The sequence below is a fragment of the Manacus candei genome, unplaced genomic scaffold (assembly GCF_025592945.1).
Source record: "Manacus candei isolate 608988 ecotype Guabito, Panama unplaced genomic scaffold, ASM2559294v1 h1tg000073l, whole genome shotgun sequence".
Classification (NCBI taxonomy): domain Eukaryota; kingdom Metazoa; phylum Chordata; class Aves; order Passeriformes; family Pipridae; genus Manacus; species Manacus candei.
The window spans coordinates 537,808-563,786 of NW_026138121.1; the positions used below are offsets into that span (position 1 = coordinate 537,808).

The 25,979-nt window shown below is 50.0% G+C and overlaps 1 protein-coding gene across 1 annotated transcript; it reads left to right on the forward strand.

Moving 5' to 3' along the window:
• The first annotated feature begins 451 nt into the window (after positions 1-451).
• NUDT3 (nudix hydrolase 3) lies at positions 452-23,783 on the forward strand. The gene is made up of 5 exons (XM_051808493.1): positions 452-802; positions 11,883-11,993; positions 19,608-19,652; positions 20,371-20,455; positions 21,314-23,783. The coding sequence occupies exons 1-5, from the start codon at positions 704-706 to the stop codon at positions 21,481-21,483; spliced, it is 510 nt and encodes a 169-aa protein (XP_051664453.1). The 5' UTR covers positions 452-703; the 3' UTR covers positions 21,484-23,783.
• Positions 23,784-25,979: the final 2,196 nt, after the last annotated feature.

Here is a 25,979-nt window from a genome sequence, read left to right on the forward strand (position 1 = left end):
GGACGGACGGACAGACGGACAGACAGACACTGCCCGGGGGTGTCGCCGGGGGCCGGACGGACCCACGGACACCCCCGGTGCCGCAGCGCCCCCTGGCGGCACGGGGCGGGCGCTGCCCCCGCGGGGCCACGTGCGCGCGCCCCTGTGCCGTTTGCGTAACTCGGGGCGGCCCCTGCGCCGCCCGCCCCGTTCCCGAGCGCTGCTGGGGCCGCGCTGCGCCGTTTGCGTGGCGGGCGATTCCCGGAGCCGTTACGCCGTTTGCGTGGCGGGCGATTCCCGGAGCCGTTACGCCGTTTGCGTGGCGGGCGATTCCCGGAGCCGTTACGCCGTTTGCGTGGCGGGCGATTCCCGGAGCCGTTACGCCGTTTGCGTGGCGGGCGGTTCCCGGAGCCGCAGCGGCAGCGCCGCCCCCGCCCGGCCGCGCTGCGCCGGTTGCGTAGCGAGCCCCAAGATGGCGGCGCGGTCGTCGTCGGCGGAGGCCGGAGCGCGGGCGGCGGCGGAGGCGCGGCTGGAGGCGAGGGCAGGGGTGAGGCGGGCGAGGGGCGGCAGCGCGTAGCGAGACCCACAGACCGAGACCCACAGAGAGACTGTCGCGGGTGGGCGGCCCCCCCGCGCCCCCCCGTCCTTCCCCGCCCGGCGGGTCCCGCCCTCCCCCGCCCTCCGGGCCGCGCGTCCTCCGGCCCCGCCGCCCCCGGAGCGGAGGATGATGAAGCTCAAGTCCAACCAGACGCGCACCTACGACGGGGACGGCTACAAGAAGCGGGCGGCCTGCCTGTGCTTCCGCAGCGAGAGCGAGGAGGAGGTGAGGGCCGGGCGGGGGGCGAGGCCGGGCCCGGGACCCCCGAGCCGACCGGGGGGGGGGGGAACTCGGTCCCAGCGGGGGTTATTTTTAATAGGCGTAATTAAGCGTTAGTGGGGAAGTTGGTGCTTCCCCCTATGGCTGTTCCTCCCCGTTAGAGCCGGGGGATGCCGCGGGGGTGGTGGGACAGGCTGGGGCAGCGCGGGAGGGGGTTTGGCAGCCGAGGGGACCGACCACGCTGGCACAACTTCAGTCCAGCACATCACATGAGATGGGAGAGGAAACCTGACCTTGGATTTATAAAAAGAAACTGGGATAAAAGGGGACTGATGGAGTGCCAGAAGTTGCTGTCCAGAGAGCTTGGGAGGAAGTGGGAATTAAAGGTGGATTGGTTGGTTTCAGAGCGGCCGCGTTGCTAAGGGGCTGCATTGTCCGTGCAGTTCCAGAGACTTCACTCAGATGTGCAGTTTCGCACTATTCTTTATTAATACCTTATGAAGGTGGGCTCGGGGGGCTCAGAGCAGTAGGGTTGCAGGTCTCCCTTGCTGCTGCGGGAGCCAGGCACACACACTCCACTGCGTTTGCTGTGCCCGAGTGAGTGGCTGTGCTAAAGTCTTTGTTCTCCTGATTATCATATTTGTAGCTACAGGAAATCTGAAGGGAATGCAGACAGTTCACTGGAGGAAAGGCAATTAGCATACATCCAGTTATTATTTAATGTGAAGGAGGCTGCACAAACCCTTTGTAGCTGTGCTGGTGTGGTGAGGAGTGTCAGCATTTCAGCAGAAATGGTCTGAAGCTACAACAGTGTGTTTGGTGCAGGTTCAATGTAGCTGGTCCTTCCCATGAACTATGAGGAAATTTATGGTACTTTGAACTAACTGTGAAGCAAAACATAATTGTATTGTGTGACAGTGGTGGGGCTGCTCAGCACAGGTGGGTGAGGGTGTCAGGGTGTCCTTGTGCCATTTCACACAATTGCTGAGGCAGTTTGGAGATTCTTCTCAAGAGGTGGAGGCTTGGCCATGTCTGATTGCAGTGTGGTTAAGGGCAGAAATGTACTTTAAACAGGTACCTGATGTAACCAGCCTTTGGTTATGAGTTTTATTTTAGCACACCTCAGTTGGCAGCATCCAGCTGATCCCTCCACCTCCTCCAGCCCCTGGGAGCTGCTCTCAGAGCCCTCAGGTGTGTTGAGGACCAGTGTCAGAGCCCTCAAAGTGCTGGGACCCCAAGTGTGGCAGTGTCCCAGTGCTGACCCAAGAGGGTCGAAGGAGGAAAGTGAACTCATTCCAGAGGCAGCTGGTGTGGGACAGGTGCTTTCAGCAGGCCCAGCTGTCAGGTTTGTGTAAGGCTGAGCTTTAAAATCATCTCTGTGTCAGTTGTGCCTCTGCTGTGGTCTGCAACAACCTGTGGTAGATTGAAGGATCTCATTTGATTTAAGCTGGTCCCATTTCAGGCTGTAGTTTCTAGGTACAACCCAGGGTAGAACAGTCTGCTCCTGGTTTTGCAGGCAGGAGTTGGGGGAGCTGCTCCCCAGGCTGGTTGTGCTGGGTCCTTCCCAGGGGTCTCTGAGGCTGCGGGTGGAGCTCTGGGCAGGTTTTAGTGCCCAGGGCAGAGGAGGTTCTGGGTGAATGTCGTGTTGTCCCTGGAGCTGTGGGCACTGTGGGTGTGTGGCCTTGTCCCCTCGTCCCCAGTGACGTGGGGCAGTGGCTGTGCTGCCCTGGGACACCTCGGGGAGGGAGCACTGGTTGCTGTGTCAGTGCTGCAGCCTGGGCTGGGGGGGTTTCCTCGGGGTGTGCCCTGTGTGTGCTGTTGGTGAGGAGCCCCAGCAGGATGAGGCAGGGAGGGACAGTTCTGTTCCATTCCGAATGCAGCCTTTCCAGGGCCCTGTTTGTGTGTGGTGCCTGTGACTTGAACCCTGAGCTGAAACTGCAGCCTCTGCTCTCACCTGTTACACCCCTGCTGTGGGAGCTGCCCAGCAAGTGAGATTGTCTCGAGTACATTTAGGAAAGTTCTTATCCAGTCCCACTGGGATGGATCCTGTGCTTGGCCTTGGCCAAAAGGCCAAGAAGTCATTTGAGTCAAACTTGTGTCAGTGATTGAAATCAGCGAGCAGGACACCTTGATTTCTAGTAATTTTTCTTTCTAGTTTTTCCTTAGGTTAATTCCCATTTGTTGTCACTTAAATAAACTTTGAGGGAAGGCAACGTGTGTGCACTCACTGCTGCCCACGTTTTTTGATACCAAGTGAGGTGTTACCTGTACATGTTTAAGTAGATGGTTGAACATGGCTGTGAAAGATTTCTTGGTCTGCTCTTGGAGAATAATACTTTCTTATGCTGACATATTTTATTATTGATTGCTTCTATTTAAATGGAAATTGGGATCTATTTAAAAGGTCTCTCCAGGGAGGGGAGAAAGAGTCAGAGCCAAAGTATGTACATTAAAGATCTATTAAAAGCTTACTGTTTGAAAAGAAGAGAGAAGAAAAGAACCATGTTTTGATAAATAAATTAAACTTACTGCATTACATAGGATTTTTTCCTAGGACTGGCTGTTTCTGGTTGCTCTTTCTTTTAAGTACTTAAGAAATAGTAGAACTTTGCTCTTGCTTTTCTTCTTAATTTCCTCCTATGACTTTGAAAAACCCAGTTTTCTCCTGTTTCAAACCCCTAATTAGTTCTTGAATTAAACATATCTGTCGATGAATAAGAAGAAATAAGACAAATTCTGTTTACACTTACAGAGGAGGCTGCTTTCTTCTGTTTAGGTGTTTGGTCCCTGACTCGTCACTTCACTAATGTATTTTTCTTTGAAATCCCAGCAATCCCTGGAGATTGCTTAAGCAGCATGTCCTTGGTTTGATGATACATTTGCAAATAAAGGGTCTTAACAGAGAAATTCTTTGTTTCTTTTTTAGTTTTTAAGTGATTTATTTTTTCCCTATGCTGCTGGAGGTCGCACATTGTCTCTGTATTGCATTTGGAAACTGCTACTTTTGGACATGAAAGAAGCTCTGGAACGTTTTTGGAAGACCAAGCATTGGCTGAAAAGATGCCTTTGTTACATATTCCTTTAAAAAACAGCACAGGGAGAATTCATTTCGACATGAATCTCAAATGGAGCAAAAAGTACATTTCTGACTTGGGCTCTGTGGACAGCCCCCAAAATGTGTGTGGTGTCCCAAACCAGGAGTCATCTCCTTGGGCAGGAGGGAGAGCAGGGGCAGCAACAGGATTCGTTGGGAGAGTGGGAACAGACTTCAAAGGCCCTTTTGGCAGCGGAACCCAGGGCTCTGTTTCCTTCTCTTCACGTGGAGTGAACTCCCGGGATATTTGCACAAGTGGGGAAGGAGAGTGCGGAACGAGAGCTCCCGAGGCCTGTGTTACCTCTGGAAGCACTCAGTGGTGTCCCTGCCTCTCAGTATTGCTGTCAGGGTGTTATTTTTACATAACACACGTATCTTCTGTGTAGACCAGCTGTTTCCATGAGGAAATGTTCCAGAAAGTGTCCCTAATGCCTTCCTGTGCAGCGGCAGCTGGAGCCGTGCTCCGTGTGGGATCTGACAGGGATAAAAGGGCTGTGAGGCCAGGGCAGCAGCAGGTCTGAGCAGGCCCACATTGTGTCTGTGAAAGGACAAGCTGCTCGTTAACCAGGGCCGTTTTTAAAGACTTTTTGGAGGAAATGCCTCGGGAAGAATAGGATCCGGGCTCGGTCATCTTTTCTGAGTTGTGAATGAGGCCTGAATGGAGCTGAGAGAAGGGAAGTTTCACCCGGGGGCCAGTGCCCTGCCAAGCCCTGCAGTCACCAGAGTGGCCCCACGGCCTCCCTGGGAAAGCCTTTGGAATGCAAACGAACCTTTTTCTTCCGACCTCTCCTGGGCCGGTTTTACTCCAGCTGTGATGTAACAGGCAGAGCCGGGATTGGAGCCACGGGGTGTGTTGGGTATCACGCGCTGCTCCTGGGCCATCCTTTGTGCTCTGCTCCAGTATTAACCAATAACAGCCAAAAACACTTGAAGTGCTTCACTGTTGGGATGTAGGTGAGCCCAGCATCACGTGGTCATCCTGCTTCCCATGGAATACAGGCTCAGAATCCCTGTTCCGATGGCTCAGCTTGGCTGTGCTGCTGTCAGCTACATAAAAGGGTTGTGGTTGAAACCAAATAAAGTTCTCCCTGTCTGTTGCTAACACATTACCACATCTGCAGGAGGATAAGGGCCAGTTTGGAAATGGGTCTTCTGCCTGTGCTTCTCCTGCCCCTCTCAGCTCTGCTCACAGCTCGTGTTCTCCAAGAGCAGGAGCATGGACAGACATTTGCAAGACCTGGCTTTCATCTCAGAAAGTGTTTCACCTTCCCACAAAGGCAGCTGTCACTGAACAGTTTTACAAGCAATTCCACCGTCTCTTGTACTTTCCCAAACAACAAAAGAATGAAAATTGTTAAATTTTCACTTCATTCACTGGAGGCTCAGTAAGTTGTTTTGAAACTGAAGAATTGAGTCAGTTTTGTTCTGCTGCAACTCAGGGAAAAGTGATGAATATGGAAAGAGGAGGGTGTGCTCCACCCTGGCTCTGTGGAGAAGGACCCAGGAGTGGTGTGTACTCTGCAGAACAGTGCTTTGGAATCTCTTCCAGCTCACATCCATTTATTGCCTGACCTGAGTCTGGGGCTCTTTTTCCTGCTTTTCTCTCCTCATGCTGTGTCATGGGGTCACCCACAAAAACTGGATAGAGCAAAATCAACAAAACTCTACCTTACAAATAGCAAACATCCATTTGGGATGCTGTATGTGACCTTCAGTGGTTGGGAAGCAGGGACTCCATTTCTTTTTCTTTTGTTCTTTTTCAGTCCAACCGAAGGACTGGCTGCACAGACCAGTCAAGGATATTTCAAATTTTGTGTGTCTTTGTATCAGAATTCGTGTCTCTGGGGCTGCCCTTGTTGGGCAGTGGATAATTCACTCTGACTCTTTGTTCTCAGAAATTTCACATTAACATGTGAAATTCAGAGGGATATGATTACCTGTAGTGGATTTTTGTCTGATGTTTCAGATGGATTGAATGTTATTTTTGTTCATATTGGCTCGGGGTTACTTTTCTGTGTGTAAATGACATGTACTGATGTTGTGTGTACAATTAACTACTTATGCTTGAGCAGCTTCTCAAGGGTTTTGGTGGCTGTCGGGTTTTGTGTGCTGTGTTTTATGTTAACCAGAACAGTGCATGTGGACACAGCTGCTGACAGCCAGAGTCATGTGGGCTCTGTAAAAGGCCCAAATACCCCTTCATTTCTTTTTTCCCCCTTCCTTTTTAAAAAAGGCAGTTATAAGCTAGCATTCCTGCTGGCAGAGGTGTGCCTGGACAAGTTGTGTAAGCACTGAGTGGTCACCAAACTGGTTTTGACAGTCAGAGATAGCTTCTGGGGTTTGGGGTCTCTCTCTGGGAGTGCCCCTTATCAGCCCTCAGCCCCTGAGAGCAGTGGCTGCTGTGCAGGTCCTTCAGCTGCTCTGGGCCCCGGCCCTGCCGGGGGAGGCAGGGTGTAGATAATTTCTGTGGTTCTCTAAGCCATAATTTGGCTGGAGGGGGAGCACTTGGGATCGTGTTCCTCCTGGTAAGAGCAGGCAGTGGCTCTGGAGTGCAGGAGCACTGTAGTAACAGTAACACGACCCGTGGTGTTCTGCAGCCAGAGCAGCAGCGCAGTACACGGTGATTTATTATTGTTATTCTAAGCAGCAGCCTAAAAACCAACAGAATCTTCCTTATTTTTTCCTCTCTGGTTATAGGACTGTAGGTGCGATCCAAATGCTTGAAACTACTTGAACTTCTTCCAGTTCACCTCTTGCTCCCGTTCCAAGACTTGTGCTTTACTTTTGTCAAGTTCTGTAGTGTGAATACCTTCCCCTTCGTGCTTCCTGCCATGAATTTCCTGCCTCCAGTTCCTGGGTACCACACTGTAGGTTAAATCCCATTATCTCATGGAGCCTGGTGTTGGTGTGTGTGTGAAAAGGAAACGTGTAAGGAAACATATCCTGCTGAGGAATGGGAGTGCTCCTGTGAGGACAGGCCCTCACGGTCAGGAGAGGGATTTCTGTTGAGGGTGTGTGTTCTGGTCCCAGCCCTGGTCCTGTTGGGTGCAGGGCTGGGGTAGCCCTGCTGACCACAGGCTGTACTTGCTCCTACCCTGTGCAAACTCCGGAATGTGCCTGGAATAGCAAGAGTGTGGGAGAAGCCCTCCCGTGAGCCTTGGCGTGTGCCCTGGGACTGTCCTGCCTTAGCAGTTTGGCCCAGCACATGATTTGTTGTAGTGCAGTCGAGGCCGTGTTTCTGCCGGGGAAATGAGATTAATTTTGCACGGCTTTGCCAGCGCCAGGGTCCCTCCTCCCCTCCTGCTCCTCCAGAGTGCCAGTTAGCCTGTGCTGGTCACAGGGCATAAAGGTGGTTTGACGTGGTCGAATGGAGATCCCACTCTTGTCAGATAGAAAAGCATTAAGGAGACTAAGGATAATATTTGGGGATTGAGAGAATATTTGTTAATTTTGAGTAAGGCATCCAAGGTGCTTGTTATGCTGGACATGGCACCGGCCCCGGGATCTACCTGGCCGTGGGGCACATGGGAGGGGTGCTCCCACAGCTCAGCTCTGAGAACAGGCTCGTGCTGCACCGAAACTTTCAGACAAAGGCAGATTGTACAGGCAGAGCTCACAGTCAGCCATCTTCTGCTCCCGCAGCCTCTGTGGCAGCGTCTCCTTCCAGTCTGGGCTCTGATCAATGATGCTGAAGTGGGAAACGACTTTAAATGTCGGGAGGCTTTTTGCTTTAGTTGCTATGCAAATGACGTGATTTATGGCTCAATGTTGATAGAAAGCATGAAAATATTGATAGAAACCATGACAATATTGAGGGAAAGCCTGAAAATATTGAGGGAAAGCCTGCAAGGCAGTGCAGGGGCTGTGTCAGGAGCCAGCAGCTATGGATCGGCTCCTGGCAGCAGGAGGCTGCCGGGCCAAACCCCCGGATTTAACATCTTGCCTGCTGTTCCCTTGCTGGCTGCCAGCTCGGCGGGCCTGGGCTGGCACGGGTGGGTAGCACTGGCTTTTCCTGGAAGTCTGGAAGGTTCTCAGCTCATTTTCTGCTCACGCTGGGGCCCAGCTTCTAGCAGGGCTGTGGGCCTTTCAGTCTGCTGAAATTCTGCTGCAAAGCCTCTTTCGAGGAATCGTGTTCCTTATGGTGTAGACACTCTTGTTTTATTTATGGGTGGTGGTGGTTGTTGTTTAAATCCATCACAGCATGAAAGAACCTGGGAATCCCTCTGCCTCTGTTTTGCTAAGAGGGAGTTAAGTCTCTGCCTCATTCTGGTTGCCTTGTTTTCGCTCTGCAGAGCCCCATTATTCCTGGGGAAAAAACAGAAAACCCCCTCCTGGTGGATACAACAGATTGGTGTGTGAGTAGGTTGTTTTAAGGTCAGCATTATGTATTGGGGATGCCCAGATTTATCCAGGAGACAAACTCTTTTCACCTTTTCCCGTGGAGATTCTCGCTTGGTGTGGCAATGCAGGCAGCCTTAGATGTCTCGGTGTGTTTCCTGTCTCCTCCAGGCAGAGTTGTTCCTGCTCAAGTTTGTTTGGATTTGTTTGTTGTGTGCAGCTTTGAAGGTTTTTGCCATGAGGCTGCGGCCCTGCTCTGAGCTGAGCCCCTGCTGACACTTCAAACTTGGCTTATTTTTCTAACCTTTCTCTCGAGTGGGGGTTTGTGTGTGAGAGCCACGGCAGGGCCACCTCCTGCCTGCCAGAGAGGCTGGTGTTGCTCATTTCCCTGCTTTGAAATGACATAATTGTCTTTCAAATCCCAGAAAACAGAACTTGGCCTTGTGGCATGATACCTGCAAGTGCTTTTCTCAAAAGTCTGCTGGACTTGGCTCCAAAATCCCTGGTAGGCCAAGAGTCTCAGTAGCCATCTTAAACACAGTTGCCTGGCAATAATAAAATGGAAATATCCAAGCTTCCCATGTGTTCTAATCTGATTTAAAGAAATAAAAGAATTAATTTCTGGTGTATTTTTGGTGACTATTTAGATTAAATTAACTTCTTTAGAGTGTATTCAAATGAAAGTTTTTATGTAATAAAGAAGTAAATGAGCAAAAAAGCCAACTGTACCTTGGGCTAGTCTAGTGGAAGGTTTCCCTGCCCATGGCAGGGGGTGGAATGAGATGGCCTTTAAGGTCCACTCCAACCCAAACCAGTCTAGGATTTGGATTATAACCACCTTTTCCTTGATCCCCCTGAGTGCACTGCATGTATTGGGACACAGGGCTGGTGTGGGAAGTGTGGTTTTTTCCAACACAACAGTGTCTCCCCCTCGTTTGGAACTCGGCCCCTTTGTCTTGGGAGAGCTCATTGGTAGCAATATCCTGTTTGAAGTTGTTTTAAAAGAATGACCTTGTAGGGCTTGTTTCCTGCTCTCTCCTGATTTGATTTCCTTTTTATTAAACAGGAAATAGTCTGATTACATAAAAGTGTGAGAATGACAGGTTTTTCCTTCCCAGCGAGGGTTGTTCATATTAATTCTATTCAGAAAATGCTCAACTGCCAGAGCAGCTGAAGTTAATTTACTTTGCCTCAAACAGTTGTTTACACCCAAAAGTTCCTCCTGGTGTGTTGCTGAGGCATTGTCTCAGCCCGAGCAGGTTTCCTGGAGCACTCTGTGTCCAGGGTTCCACAGCAGATCCTTGTTCTCACGACTAGTAGGTGGCAGGAGTTCAGGAGCATGAAGTGTGCTGTGTGAGTTTCAAAGATCTGGTTCTGCAGCTTCTTTTAATCTTTTTTTCCCCTTTGAGCTGGAGCTCTGAATTGCAGTCGGAAGCGGCAGAGCTGGTGCTTCCTTACCTGGCAGCAAACGTGCACTCGAAATGTTCCTTCTCTTTTAGCTTTGTCCTCGCAATCACTGGCTGACCTGCAGTCAGGAGTTTGAGTCCAAGCTGCCCTGTGGACAGCACTGGTGATGAGTGAGGAAGGAATAACTCCAGGGACTGTACTCCAGGAGGTTTGGTGGCAAACCGGAGGTGGCTGGGACAGTCCAGGACTGGCCACTGTCCCGAGCCTGAGGGCTCTCAGGATGAATGAAGTTTACATTCCCTATTTAGGCATGGCTTACTGATGGAGTTTTACATGGACTGGATGCCTGGGGAAAGGAATTCTGCCTTCCTCCTGGAGAGGGCCAAAAACTCGGGATGTCACTATAAAGTAAATGCTGTTCCCTCTCAGCCTCGGCCAGAAGGTGGGGCAGGCAGGGACCATCCCACTTGGAACTGTGGAACTGAGGTGGCTCTTGCAGCCTCATTCCTTTCCAGTATGAGTTTCATACCATGGACTGGGGAGTGCTCAGGGACGTGGATGGGGTGGTTGGGTAAATGATGATGCTTCATGAGTTTGGCTGAAGCAGGAAGGGAGAGGCTTTGAGACTTTATTATTGGTGGGATCCACAGAAAAGTGATGATTACAGGAGTGCTGACACTTGAGAGCACCGAGGTCAGTTCCAGACTTGGAAAAGGTTGGCCCAGCAGTTGCCAGAGCGTTGGTGTGACCCCTCTGCAGTTTCTGCTGTAAGGTCTGCTGCTCCTGGTTTGAGAGCTGGGGTTTGCCCACCACAGCTGGCCCTAGTCTGCTCACCCTGGTGTGTTCAGGCCTGTTGACCCCCCTCTTTTCCCTGTGCTGAGCCAGTGGGGATGGGTGGCCCTGGAAAATGAAACATCACTTTGCCAGGTGGTTGGTTGGCAGATGAGAATTTTCGAGATAAAAGAACTGGGAAGCCCTGGAAATCTTGTGCTTGTTTTTGTTTCAGAAGTTTAATTTTGAATTCTGTAGGTAGATTCCTCATGATAGTTAGTGCAAATCTTTTAATATCCTACTGGCAAATCAGAGTTTCCCCAGTAAAGCCTGGGATTTCAGTGTCTCTGCAGTGTAACTCTGCAGTGTCTGACACTGTTACAGCTGGCCTGGAACCTAATTGGACTGGTATGCTGGAAAGTTTCTGGAGCAAGTCGCTTTGGCTCCGAGCTTTGTGCCAGTGAAATGATGAAGTACAGCAGGATGACTCTAATGAACAAGCTTTGTTTAAAGAGCTGGGCAACAGTATTAGTTTTGTTTTTAGTTTCCATCTCTGCTCATGGATGTACTGCAAGTAGATTTAATAAGCTCAGTGTCTCGCTATTCTTTGGGACAGTCTGTAGCTGGTTGAGAGCCTCACTGAGCGTTTGTGTTGCTGGAAGGTGGGAAATCAGAACCTGAACTTGTACAGAGCAGAAGTACACTGGAATAAAATGTGGTTCAAGAAAAACTGCCACAAAGCATGAATATGGCAAATCCCTCCTGGGAAGGAGGTCACAAAGCATGAATATGGCAAATCCTGGGAGGAGGGTTGAACTATGTTTCTCATTCACAAAAGTCTGTCTGTCTGTGCAGCCCTTTCCTAGGGGATTTTAAGTGGTTTAATATAAGTTTTTATTTTGCTTACACCTCATTGAACAACTTCCTCTAAACCAAAAGTACCTGAGTGCTGGCTCCAGAGCCGACCTCCTGGGTACCTACTGCAAAAGAAGCAGAAAACAGGGGGCTGAGAGTCTCTGCTCAGACAATTGCACATAAACACTGCAGTGAGAGTTCCCTGATGTGTATGTGTTGTTGGTGACATAACTGCAGGGACAGGCAAGGCCAAAGGTACCAGGACAGTTAAATCAAGGCCCTTCTGCAAAGGGTGGAGGTGCTGAGCAGCATCTGCTGCATGAGGTGTATCCTGTGCTGTCAGGCCTCGGCAGTGCCTGAGCTCCGTAGGGAGCTCACACTGTGTGTGCTGCTGTGTCCATGGTTTGCTGTGCAGAGGTGGTTTTATTCTGCAAAGTGTCAGAGCAGGGAGAGGCAATGGCTGAAGTACCGAGGAGCGTGGGAGTGCCTCGGTGTCGGTGCTCATGGAGTGGAGTATTGGCAAGGCCTGGCCTTGTGTCGGTGGCGTTGCGGGGGTGAGGGGTGGCTGGCTCTGGGAGGCAGCGCTGCCCTGGTGCCCTCACTGTGCTCTGCTCCCCACAGGTGCTGCTGGTGAGCAGCAGTCGGCACCCGGACCGATGGATCGTCCCCGGGGGGGGCATGGAGCCCGAGGAGGAGCCCGGCGTGGCCGCCGTGCGGGAGGTCTGTGAGGAGGTGAGTGTCTGATGCCAGGGACTGCTACCCTGGGCTGGGGGCATTGCTTCCAGCCCTCTTGCTTGTGTTCCACGAGGTGAAGAGGGATATGGGGTCACTGGTGGTATCCCCATCACACATGGGAGGAAACTGGAGTCCTAAATAAAGCAAGCATGAGAATGTAATTAAACCTCTTAGCTGGAATGAACTTGTCCTTGCCTGATACCTTTAACTGAAAATAGATAAAATTCAGCCCTAGGCACTTCAATGCCTGTGAAGATATTCTCTGCTTTGTTTTCTCTGTATGAAGAACAGTTTCTCAAAAGAACTTCAGCTGTGCCTTTGAGGAGCTGTCTAGTACTTCGCTACGAGGTAGAAAAAAGCCCTTATGAGCCACTAAAGACACTCCAAATACAGGGACCTTGGTATGTTTTGGTCTAGAAGAGATTGTGATGTTTATGTGAATAAGTGAAATTGGCTATAAGTTACCTGCAACAATTCCTAAAGTGTGTGTGGGTTTGTTAGCTTGGTTTTTCTTTTTCACTTGAACTTGTTGCAGGAGGGAGATCAAACAGCAGATCAAATGCAGATCAGTGGGCTGTACGAAGAAGGCATATTTTTCTTTTGAAGCTGGAAGAGCAATCTTTTTCTTCATAAGAAATGTAAAGGCAGCAAATGGCAGTTGACTGCATTGTATGTAAAACATGTTTTTAGAATTTGCTTCTGAATATCAACAAATTGGAGAGATGCTTGTGTTCAGAAACGATTAAATGATTATAGATGGATGACCAAGTAGGTTCATGGTTACATAAGGCAGGATTAAAAATGCTTTCGAGAGGGTTATAAATCTTTGTGCTCTCTGCAGAACAGAAATCAAGAGCTAATTGATGGAACTTGGGAGGACCCTTCTCCTGTAGTTGCTTTGTTGTAATGTCTGGTATATGCAGGTTTCTCTCTGAAGTATTTGGAAGTACCTGCTGCTGTCTAACAAAATGCTGAATATTTGGGCTGTTGGACTCATCGAATGGGGCAGCTCCTGAGTGATGTGTTTCTCTTTGGATGTTTTTATAAACTAGCAGTTTATCAGAAAGATACAAAAGATTATACAGTCAAAGTGTATTTTTTTCAGTGTCTTTAGGTCCCTCTAGTACTGGGGATTGCTGCTTGCAAATTTTGTTTCCAGCTTGTAACACAGCTCCTGCTTTTCCAGTAACTTGGCAACCTTTCAACCACATAACAAGCCAAAGTGAGTGCAACCAGAACAATAGGAATATTTTTAGCTGCAGATTCCTGCTTTACAGCCCAAGTGTTATTAATAATGGAGTGATTTGATACAGAAGCCCAGGGTTCATTCAGGAGGTGCATGGCTTCACCTCTCAGTCCTTAAAATAAATGTGCATCTGTGCATCGCCGCTCCCTTCCCGGGCAGCAGCACCCTGGGAGAGCCAGCGCCTTCCATGGCAGCCCGGCTGGAAGGGAGCCTTGGCACGGCCGCGGCAGCACGGGAACTGGTTTGGGCTGGCTGGGATAATCCCCTCCTCGCTGGTGTTCCCTGCTCACGGGGCCGGTGCCACTGCGAGTGTAACTCAAGCCGTGGCAGCCTGGCAGGGGTGAGTCATGGCCAGGCACCTCTGCCCACCCCACGGGGAGCAGCGGGGGAACAGGGGGAGCTCGGAGCACCCACGGCTGTGGGAGCTGACAGGACAGGGGCTCCCCGAGGGGTCTGACACACAAGGGCTCCTGAGGGGTCTGACACACAAGGGCCCCCGAGGGGTCTGACACACAAGGGCTCCCGAGGGGTCTGAGACACAAGGGCTCCCCAAGGGGTCTGAGACACAAGGGCCCCCGAGGGGTCTGAGACACAAGGGCTCCCCAAGGGGTCTGACACACAAGGGCCCCCGAGGGGTCTGAGACACAAGGGCCCCCGAGGGGTCTGAGACACAAGGGCTCCCGAGGGGTCTGAGACACAAGGGCTCCCGAGGGGTCTGAGACACAAGGGCTCCCGAGGGGTCTGAGACACAAGGGCTCCCGAGGGGTCTACAGGGCCCAGCCTGCGACAGGGACAGAAGGACTTGGGCGCTCTGCAGCTCTGGGGGTGTGAGGCCTTCCCCAGACAGGCTGTGCTCATGTGCTGCTGAGGGTCTGCACACAGAAGTGTCCCCTACAGCCCCAGCCTCAAACTCCAGGAGCTGTTTGCTGGGGGGGGATGTTGTTGGAACAGGAGTGCTGGGAAGGATCAGAGCACCCACCTCCCCAGCTCATGCTGCTGGTTTGGCAGTGCTGGGCAGCTGGTGTGTGTGCCAGCTGGGAACCCCTGCTCTCCCTTCCATGTGAATCCAGGCTTTTTCAGCCTGCTTGGAGCTGAGGCTGATTTCTGAGTAGGTTTGATGTCTTTGCTTCTCTCCGGGACAGACGTGTCTGTCACGAGGGCACAGGTCCAGTCTGCTGCTCCTGTTGGGAGAGGGAAAATGCAGTTTCCTCCATGTCAGTGAGCACAAAGTAATTTTTATTCTGAAAGAAGGTGGTTTCCATGCTGCTCAAAGCTGGGGAAGAAATGTGTGGAGTTTCTTCCCCTGACTTTGGTATGCCTTTTCCAGTTTTTAATAAGAGCCAGTTGGAAGAGCTGTAAAGACTCGTGACCCTTCCTGTTGCTTGTGGCCTTTGAAGATGACAGTAGGCTGCCTCTTCTCAATTCATTCTCTTTTGCATGGTGTGCATTTTCTTTTCAAAAGACACTTCCCCAAATGAAGATTTTTAACTTCTCCATTCACTCTTTTAAATTTACCTTGTATGTGTTTGAGTTTATCCATGTTATTACTGGGATAATTGTCATCTAAAGATATCTAGCTTTTCCCTCTTTCTGATATTCCAAATTCTAGAAGACTGTGCCAAAAGAGAAATGTTGATTCTGAGTGAAGGCTGTGATCACTCTGTCCCAGTTTGAGTCCAAGTCCTTGTCCCAGTTTGAGGTAGTCCTTATCTGTATTAATCTGTGCCAGCACGAGTATTAAAGTAGACAGGTACCAACACTTGTCATGCTCACTGTTGTCTGCATGAAATTGGAAGTGACTGGAGTTCTTGGGCATTGTTTGTGGCAGTGGCAGTAGACAACACACCCGCTCTGGGTCAGAGCAGCCTTTTAAGAATAAAACCTCTTATTCCTGACAGGTTGTTGGGAAATTCTGTAATCGGTCCTGCAGAGCTGGGAACTGCAGGTGTGTTCTGAAATTCACCTTCTAGAAAGTGTGTGCCCTTTCCAAACAGGTGTTGGTGCTCATGGGGTGTATTTTTTGCTTAGGAATAAGGGGGTTTTATGGGTGTGAGCAACTGGTAAAGAACATGGCTTAGAAAAAGATGCTTTAAATTAAACTTATTACAGAGTGACTTTGAAAAAAGTCACTGCACATTCGTCTGTGAAACCCATTTCATTTTTCACTTAGAGCATCTTTCACATTCTGACCTTTAAATGCCTAGTAAATGTCAAATTTTATAAAATTACAGGAGTTTTTGTCGTGCTTTCTTCATGGGAGTCAAAAGCCAGAGAAGTTGTGCTTGATCCTGTGATCAAACAGGCAATTGGTGCCAATATCAAAATAGTCCATAGTACTTTGATCTGGTTACTAGACCTTTTTTTTCCCCTCTTAAACATACTTTATAAGTCATCTTTACTGTTTCATGTATTTTGTTAGTGATTTAGAATACAAATATTGATATTTTTCAGTGCTAAAATACAAAGACTTTTTAAAAATACTGCAGGGACCGTGGATGAATGATAAGATGAGGGCCTTGAACTCCTCCTAGAGTTAGTCATACCCAGAGCAAGTGGTGGCCCAGAGTCACTGTCCCATACCCTGTGTACTCAAATTCATAAAACCGAGTGCGGTGTCGGAATGTTCTTCTCCCTGTCGTGGTGTTTCATCTGTATTTCACAAGCGTAGCAGCAGACACTGGTTCATGCAGTACAGAGTTAGATGAATGAGTCCAGCCCTCTGTGAGACACAGCAGTGACAGCACAGTTTGCCCAGCAGGTCTGTGATCGATGTCCTCCAAACGTGTCTGAACCCGCAGCCCTCGTGGGTGGATTTACACCTTCAGTAGTGCAGGTCTGAGAGCAAAGATTTGGGTGTTCCACCACAGTACTCTTGCTCAGCAGTAATCTGTAGTAGATGCAGGCTTTGAGCCTAATAGAGCAAAGTGAAATAGCTGAAATTCCAACCCACATTTTCCTTAGCTCAGATGGAAGGAAATAAAAGCTGTCCCGAGGAACAGATGGTGTTGCTGCAGGCTGCTTTTTGCATCTGACCCCAACTTATTTTCAGCTTTGAAACCTGAACCTGCTGTTCTTGGATGTCTTCAGTAATTTTTCTTTATTAAAACAAGTTGTTCCATGAGCAGCAGAACTAGTAAAGCTTCATTTCCTCTGGATTTTTGTTCCTTGTCCTGAGCCCCAGCCCACCCCTGTGGGTGCGGCAGTGGTTTGAAGTGTGTGCTGCTCAGGCAGCTGCCTGGGCTCTGGCTGTGGCTGATGTGCTCTTGCCAGAGCTGCCTTTTCCTCCAGCGAGGACTCCCCGAGCCACTGGACACTGATTTGGATCAGCAAAGCAGGGAAGAAGCTCTGTGTGCCCTCTGTTGTGCCTGAATGTGCCTCTTCCCAGGGAATCCTGTCGTGTGATGGCCTTGCTTTGTTTCCACACCTGCAGGTGGAACAGTTGGTGCTGGTGCCCTCCCAGCCCTGCTGGTGGGCTCAGTAGCATCTCCTAGCATGCTCCTAGGATCCTCCATGTGTTTTGGAGGGCTCCATGGGCTCCTCGTGCAGCACTTGCAGTGCCTGGGGGGAACACGTCCCCATGTCAGCTGTGCTGCCCCTGCCACACTCATGGCCACGGCCCAGGGGGGCAGAGGATTCTCAGTCCATTCACTGTTGAAGAGAAAATTCCTGAGTCGCCTGTTGCAAATTAAGATTGAGACCCTGCTGCAGGCCTGGATGAGCCTGTGACTGTGCTTTAAGTCTCCAAGAAAATGCTGTTGGCCCCTAGGAAAGGAGGACGTGTGGAGCTTGCCCAGAGAGGAGCCCAGCAGTTCTGTTGCTTTTTACCAAGCTTGCTTTGTTAGTGACAGCAGCTATTTATTTTCTCAGGTGTCTTGGGCAACTTTTGTGTTAGAAACCTGTGTGAGACTGTGAATTCCACTGGCATGTCTGTTTGTTCCATTGTACAGAGGCTCTCCTGTTGGTGTGGGAATTTAGTGCTTTATCAAAAATAGGCCTGACAATCCTGTCAGTCTGTGTTGGGTGTCCTGTATGTTGTCTTTAAAATCCTCTGTACCAGAAAAACAGGCTGAGAGAGGCATTGGCCCCCAGGAGCAGAGGCTGATGTGCTTTGCAGGCTTTGGTAGGGACTTGCTCTATAAAATCAGCACATGTTTTGTTTGAATCAAACCATTCATTTATGTGGCCATTTAAGCTGCATGTGATAAGTTCTTACATGAAACAAACCCTGGCGCTTTTTCGAGCTGTCTGATGGTAATTCAACATGATTTTTCTACAGTGCATGGTTGCCTTGGCATTGTTTTTTGTGCCTTTTTGGGTGAATGAGACCAGGCAGGATAGATTAGGAGGATCCTGGTTTGCAGACAGAGTTATTTCCATCATCTCCCTTTACCAGTACAGAAGGAAGGGCTCCCCACCTCTCTCTGCTACTTTAAGCACAGCTCTAGAGCTGGGGATAAACTGCCTGGGAGGCTGGTTGGGCAGGATTCATCCTTAGTTTCCAGGCTTGCTAGTTGCCTGGAGATAAATTTATTTCTAGTCAGGCTTGAGAGTTCAATAAACCATCACAACAACATCCTTGGCTTTTGATTCGTTGACTACAGGTAGATAAGGAGAGCAGAAATTCAACAGCCTTCTCCAGGAACCAGTGAAGTGGCTTAAGACAGTTATTTACCAGAAATATTGGATTACACTTCACCTTTTAACACATTTGTGTCTGTGTGGTGTGAAGGTGGAAACCTCGTGTTCCTCCCTGTGTTCTTGCTGGCTGATGGACGTGGCTTTGCTAAAAAATACATCCCACTGCTGAAGGCGTTCCTTGAGGGAAATGTATTTGAAGCATTTGCCTTCCAGCTGCCTTGGGAGCCCAGGTCAGCAGCCCCAGTTTCAGGAGGTGGGATCACTCCCCCACAAAGGTCAAGCCCTGCCATGTGCAGCACAGTGACCTTCAGGGAGCTGCTGTTTGCTCCAGAAATAGCTGCGTGGGCCAGAGGCAGTGGGGCACCTCTAGGCTGAGCAGGATGGCAGAAATTCTGAGGAGACAATAAAGTTTGTGTCCAAAACCAACAGAAAAGCTTCAGCTGAAAAGCTCCTTCCTAGAAGTAGAGCTCAGTGAGTGGATTACCAAAAGGATTTATATATCTGTGTGACTGATTGTAGTGGGGGAGCTGCAAACCCTTTGCTCCTGGGGCAGTTCCACATCAGCTCCCGTTGGAAGCAGCACCGAGATGTGCTGTGGCTGGATTGTTTTGTACCTGTGAATGTTCATTCAGTAGGCTGGAACTTAACCAGGAATATATTCTCATTAATGAAGGTTCTTCCTTTCTGAAGGCACGTGACTGTACAGCAGCTGGTCAGTAGGACAGAGAATTTGTCTTGTCATTAACATCACCCAAACATCTTTTTTTTTAAAAAAGGCAGCTCGATGTAGTGAGATGCCTGTATCCCCTCTGAGGAGGCACTGTTTCCCTCAGCTGTCCAGGGTGTGCTCCAGCTGCTGGAGACACAGCTGGCCCTTCTTCCCAGTGGTGGCTGGGTCGTGTGCCAGGCTGGGCAGGTTGGTTCAGACCTGTTAAATCATGGACCAAAGTCTTCCCTTTCTGTAGTCAAAAAGGAGGGACTGTAAGGTTGGGCTGGGGTTTGCACGATGCAGCCCCGGAGAGCTGAGAACAGCTGTGAGGGGAGGAGCAGGTGCCAAAAGGGACACCAAGTGTGATGAAGTGGTAAATCCTCAGTAGTTTTCAAAAAGACAGAACTGTTGCTTAGATCTTCTCTTGATTTGTGTCTCTGCTTGATTCAAGAGTCCTGTTTCAGCATGGCTCGTGTTATATCCGAAATCCTCTTGTTGCTGCTGCTGGGGCCACATCACAGCATTGGTGTGTTTGTGTTGGCTGGTTTCAGGAGTGTGCAGGACACCCCTGAAATACCTGGGAGCTGTCTGTTGCTCTGAGGGTGTGAATGATGTCCTTTAAAGTTACTTTCTTAAACTATAATTTTGAGGAGTTAAAACTGCTAAACCCTGAAGCCAATGTTCCCTGTGCTCAGGCTGTAATAACCTGCAGAGGAGATTCTGGTCACGAGGAGTGTATTGGTATGCAAGGAGTAACTCCTCAAATATTTCTTCTTCCTCCAGATTGAATTCAAAGTTGCTTGAATAAAGGAAAACAAGATAAAAAATCCTGGGAATGCATGGATGATTAGAACTCGGGATACATTTCTGTCTCTTATCTTGTGACTGTTGGTTTAAGATGAACAGAATTTTAGAGCATTTGCTTCCTGTCCTAAGGAACTGGTCCTGCACAAGAAGTAGAAAACACGTACTGAGCTGTTGTTAAAGCATGTTTCTTTTCTCTTTGAACTTCCCCTAGGCTGGAGTGAAAGGGACGTTAGGAAGACTAGTGGGAATTTTTGAGGTAAGTTTCAGACATCAAAGCTGTGAAATTTTGTTGCAAAACATTGTCTTGGAGTAACCATGGCTCTGCAGGGTGTTGTGAAGTGAGCTGGTGCTTGTGTGGAGGGAAACTTCAAAGTTCCCTCTAAATAAAAACTCACACTGATGTGTTCAGCAACTCTGATCATTGCAGTGGGCACTTCAGCTGAAATCACTGGTGATACCTGGTGCAACAGTGAATATTCTCGGTGCCTTCATACCCTTCTTGCTGCCAAAGGCCACCCCCAGCCAGGGAGCAAAGTCCCTCCTTCTCTAGCACCCAGAGGGGCCGGTGCAGTGTTTGTGCTCCCGTGGGGTGCACAGCCACACCTGGGGGGTGCTGCACAGTCAGCAGGTACCAGACACAGCTCTTGCCCTTGTTCTGTCCCTGACTCTGGAATTTCTGAGTTGTGTAAAAATCTTCCCTGTGTTTTTTTCCCAGTTGAGGAACTGATTTATAAGCACATCAGTCCTCCAAGCACTTCCCCACAGATCAGGAACTACACTTTATGGCTCCAGTCCCTAACAATATTTTCAGACCTCTCATTTAAAACACAACAGCTTTTAGTGGCTACAGACGAGCTGTAATGTGGCAGGAGCTGCACCCAGGGTGCCCCAGGGTCGTGGGGGGCAGTTTGCAGTCCCCCCCTGTCCTGCTGCCCAAAATGGTTTGTGGTTACTCTGTTCCCCTTGCCTTGCAGAACCGGGACAGGAAGCACAGGACATATGTTTACGTACTTATCGTCACCGAAGTGTTGGAGGACTGGGAGGACTCTGTCAATATTGGTAAGCTTTGTGCTCGCTGCCTTTAACTGATGCAGACAAACCATTTCAGCTCAGCCTCCCTCTGGGACTTGGAATCCCTGTGGGAGTGGTTAGGAAGGGTCGCAGTGGTGTGTCCTTTGGTTGCTTGGGAAAAAAAATTGTGGTCAAATTGAAGCTTTTGTCACCTCTGTGGCCCAAGAGAAGCTAAATAACTGTCCAGCTGTCTCTGCAGCAATTTTGTGTTTAATTCTTGCACTGGAAGGTGCAAAGCAAAGAGCATGAAGAGCTGTCCTGTCTGGGACTAGAGGAAATATATGTGGGCAGTGTGGGTTAATCATTCCCTGTTATCTGTGCATTTAAATTGGATTCCCAAATGGAAATGAACCTGTTGTTCCCAGGAGGGATTGCACTGCAGCACCTGGAATGTGACTCTCCTTAGACTGTGTATGGAAGGGGTTTATGGGAAGAGAGCTGTCCTCAGGAAATTGAAGTTCACTTGCAAACTGATAGAAATTGGGTGGCGGTTGGTATGTGTTGTGGATTGTCTTAAAATGAGTATCTGACTTGAATAGAAATTGCAGAAATAGCAACATAAATGGGGGGGCGTTAATTAGGAAATGCAAGTTAGGAGACCCTAAACAAACACCTGTCCTGGGGATGGGAAGCCACCAGTGTGAGGTTGGAGTGGGAAGCCCTCGAGATCAGAGAATCCCAGGAGGAATTTCCCAGTGCCTTTGCACTGCCAGTTTGCTCACAGTGAAGTGAGTCCTGCAGCCTTGGTGCCCGTGACAGAGAATGGCAGCTCAGGAGCAGGAATGTTCAGACTGGAAAGGACAATGTCGTTCTGTGGCACTCACTGATTTCTCTCCTTGCCCCCAGGAAGGAAAAGGGAATGGTTTAAGATAGAAGATGCCATAAAAGTTCTGCAATATCATAAACCAGTGCAGGCCTCGTATTTCGAAACCTTGAGGCAAGGCTGCCTGGCCAACAACGGCACCCCGGTGATGACCACGCCGTACTCCGAGAGCTCCGTGTCCGACATCAGATGACTGACAACGTCCCTGCCAGAGCCATTTCCAAACCCAGACTGAGACCTGGACTTCCCTCCCCTCCCCGTTTCCATGCCTCCTCCCTCACACCAGGCATGGGCAGCCGCCTGGGGCAGAGCAAGTGTTCAGAGTGCTGCAATTTAGTGCAAGGTGGGATTTTTTTTCATTGGCTTTTTTTGCTTTTTTGGATCTGTATTTTGTAAAATACATTTTGTGCATGAAGTGCCCCTTTCCCGGTACTCCGCTCCACGGCCTGGAGGCTGCCAGCCCCTCCTCTGCCTTGTGCTCTGAAGTGTCCCGAGTGTCCCCTTCGTGTCACCCCAGCCAGAGCCACTTTTTTTTTTTTTTTTTTTTTTTAATTAAAAGACTTCAATGTGAGATCAGCTCTTCAAGTCTTAGTCTGTACTGTAAAGTGCTGCTCAGACCCATGTGGGGGTCGCTTGCAGCACGTCTGTATAAACTTTTTTTAGATGGAGGATCTAACATTTTAATTTTGCGGGAATTTTTTTAATCCTGGTCTGCTTCTGAAAAGAAGGGTTCATAATTAATCTGTTTGCCTTTTGTTCTGTTTTTTAAAAATACACATTCTGTGACAGTGCTAGTGGCTGGGCCAGTTTACTCCCCATCCAGTATCTCCCAATTTAGTGCAGTGACACTTGAAGTTGAGGGCAGAGTTCGGATCACCTGCAGACAGACATCCCTGCAGACATCCCTGCAGACATCCCTGCAGACATCCCTGCAGACATCCCTGCAGACATCCCTGCAGCTCTGTGGCTTCTCCGACAGCTTCTGCCAATGTTCCTGCATTTTCATCAGAGTGAAACCACAAGGAGTTGGTCTTTGCCCCTTGGCCAAAACCAACCAGCCTCAGCAGCGCTGCGATAGAACCCGGACTGCGTCTGCAGCGGGAGCCGGGGCTGCACGGGGGTCAGACAGACAGACTGCAGTGTGGCTCCCCAGCGCCGTTCCCTGCTCCTGCTGCGTTCTGCTCGTGTCTCTCTCGTCCACATGCCTTACGCCGTGCTGAGCTGGAGACTTGGAATTCGTGCTGAAGCATCGGATCGGACTCACGGAGCGCTGCCGCGCGAGCCCGCGGTCGGACAGCCACGTGTGTCCTGAGGAGAGGTCCTGGAGGAAACATTCAGGTGTTGGGTCTCTTGTCCTGTGGTTCTGCAGCACTTACAGTCGCACGTGGAGTGTGCCCTCCGTGAAAGGTACAGCTGCTCCGGCAGCATTCCCCGGGGGAGCACGCCCGGCTGGCAGGAGAGCTCCCCGATGCGTTGGCACACTTCACACGGGGGTTTGTTGTTTTATTGCTGTAAGTTTCATGCTGTCTTGATTTGCCAACAGTGTTGTCTAGTTGGGAAATAAAATGGGAAGGGTTGGGGCTGGGGGGTGGGTTGGGTCAGGTACAAGTTTTGGGAGGGGCATTAATTAATCCCTGGCTTGGGACAAGAAGTGGTTGCTGAGTTCAGTAACCTCTCCTTTGTCAGAGCAGAGCCAAGATGTGAAATTAAATCTGCAGTGCTCTTTTTTTTTTTTCTTTTTTTTTCCTTCTCTTTATTTAACAAAAAATATTCTAATAAACACTCACTGTTCCGGAGTTTTCTCTCTTCCCGAGAAGCGCTTACAATATGAAAATCTGATAGAAATATCCATGGAGCCTGGGACAAGGGGGAATGGTATCCTTGCTGGTTTGGCAAGAAGCTGTTCATTTTAAGATCCTCTTCTGTTCCTTTCCTTGTTCTCCCTGCTTTCATCAGTGTGGAGTAGCAAGGCCAAAAGCAGTGCCAGCGATCGCTGACATGGAAAACCACGCGTAAGGAACAGCCCATTATTCAAGGAGTAGCTCAAACCCGGGCATCTGGAATTGAGCCTAAATTACACCAGTTCAGCTCACTTCAACTTAGAGACGAATGTACAATCCTTTCTCACTCTGTGCTGGTCAGCCTGAACCAAACTCTCAAAGGGCTTGAATATTCTCTCTGGAAGTGTAGAAGGAATTCCGACAGTCACTGTCGCCGCGCCCTGCGAGGCACCTGACACAGCCAGCTACTGCCTTCGAGGAGTCTTGGTCTCTTCTGTACAGATTAGTATGTTGGAAACGCGTTGCAACAAAACAGCTGGTACTCCTGAAAGAGTAACTGCAGTTTTAATATCAGCAGCATGCACACTTTTGTTTTTAAACTAAAAATGTTTTTACAGGGCTGTTAAACTGACAATATAGGGTAGAATATTGTTAATGACTTGCTAATGGCTTATTTGTTTGGGTCAGAAAAATAAATTGTGCCAAGAAAGTGTTTTAATGTGGCATGAGTTGATGCTGTTCCCACAGAGTGGCTGATGTTATGCCTTGTAACTGGAAATGGCTTCTGGGGCAGGAATAGTCTTGACTGAAGAGATGCAGATTTCAGACCAGGCCTTAGCCCCGTGCTCCCTGAGCTCTCCCTGCACCACACCATTCCCGTCTTCCTCAGCACCTGAGGTTCTTTCTAGAGCTGGTCCAGCTGCAGACCCCAGCAATTGCAGTGGTTTTATCCCAACTGGTGTTAATTGGTTTGGGACTGACAGTCAGTGCCTGTGTGAGGGACAGGGGACCTGCTGGGAGGGCGGCCCCGTGTCTGGTTCTGCAGCCTGGGCCGGTGCTGCTTGGTGTCTGTGCTGAGGCCATTGTCCTGACCCTGCTGAACCCCGTGGGATGAGCCTTGGACTCCCAGCCTTGCTAAACCTGGTGCTGTTCTGAGCTGGTAGCATTGGATAGGGGGATTCTTACCTCAGCATGTCGTGACTGGCCTGACCCTTACATGGAGCAACCCCTCAGAGCAGTTCTCAGCTGGCTCTCAGCCCAGCTCTGCTCCCTGGGCACTGGTGTGAGGTGGGTCCCGCAGGGGATGCCCACGAGGTGCAGCAGTTGTAGGGCCCCCCTGAGCTGGCAGGTCTGTTCCTTGGTAGGTGGATGCTGTGAGCTCTTCCCTGCTCTCCATGGAGCACGGAGGCAGCTCATTCAGCCTCAGCTGGAGTGTGCCTTAAAGCAAACTCTGTAAAGGGAGAAATGAAAAGGGGTTGGAATCTGCAAGTGATGCTTTTTCCCTTGTGCGGACACAAAGTATTCAGTGGCTAAAAATGTGGGTAGGGAATGTCAGGAATCCTCAGTTCCCTTCCTGGATCCAGCACGGGCTCTGGGCCTCAGCTTTTCCATGCAGAAACCATGTCCAGCATTCCGCAGTGTGCGGTTGCTCCCGGGGAGCAAAATCCTGGAGGCTGCACAGGCCCAACGTGTGCCCCAGTTACAAGAGCTGTAGATTTTCCTGCCTGTTCTCAGACCCACTGTTTTATCCCCAGTGGATGTGTTTGTGCTTTCACACAGCCTGATGCAGTGGCTGGACCTGTGCAAAGCAACAGGGGTGACTGGTTTGAGGGTTTGACCCTCCCAAGCGGAGCCTGTGGCCGGAGCAGGGTCAGAGGTCTCGGTCTCTTTAGCCAAACCTGCCCCCAGCAGTGGTGGGGTTGCCGTGGGAGGAGCTTTGATCCCAGAGAGATGCTCAGCAGCACTGAGTGACCCAGTGCCCTCTCTGCTCCTGCTCCCAGGCTGTTTTCCCTCCTGGCTCCATTTCCCTGCTCACTAACAGTATCATCCGGTGGCTGTGGCTCTGCTGGGACAGAGTGACCCTGCGGCTGGAGCACCCCTGGGCTTGTCCCCGAGCCCCTGACACACACAGGGTGTGATCCTCACGTTCCTGGTGTTGGAGTGAACTAACCCAGCTGCTCTGGGCTGGGGTGGGGGCAGATGCTGCTGTGCTGTACTGGGGTTAGTGTCAGGAGTCTGTACATAACCAAGAGGTGTAGCTGGTGAAAAAGAAACTGAACTGGACTAAAGTTGTATTTAGGAGATTTATAAAATCTCTTTTTGGTGCTAGTCCATCGGGGTTTTTTTTTTTTTTTGGTGGGAAGGTGGGAATTTTGAAGTTATACTTGAGAAATTGGCTCTAGAATTGCCTCAGAAATTAATGTGGGGAGGTCCAAGAGTGTTTGCTGAAGTTCCTGTGTGTCCTATTTTATATTTACTATATCTCAAGATCTGGAACAATCTCTTTGCATTATTTGCTGCTCAGTCTTTCCATGAGCTCTGTGTAGCTGGGGCTCCCTGGCAGCCCTCGGAGCCGGGTGTGAGCGTGTCTGCCTGAGCCTTCTCCATAGGAACCCCAGGGTCAGTCAGAGCCTCAGGGCTTTCCTGTCTCTGGTTTGTGTCTGAGCTGGTACCTTCAAACTCACCCTCCTGACTGAGTGGGACTGACACCGACCCAGGCACTGACAGGTGTGAGCAGCCCGAGGGAAAACGGGCTCTGACCCTTCACAGACACTGTTCTGAGTCATCCCAGTGTCCAGGCCTGGGGTGGGGCTGCTGCAGAGCCTGGAGGGATCCTGGGGTGTCCTGCTTTGTGTGACATGGTGGGGTTGGTCGGGATGTGTGGTTGGTTGAGATGTGGGGTCAGTTG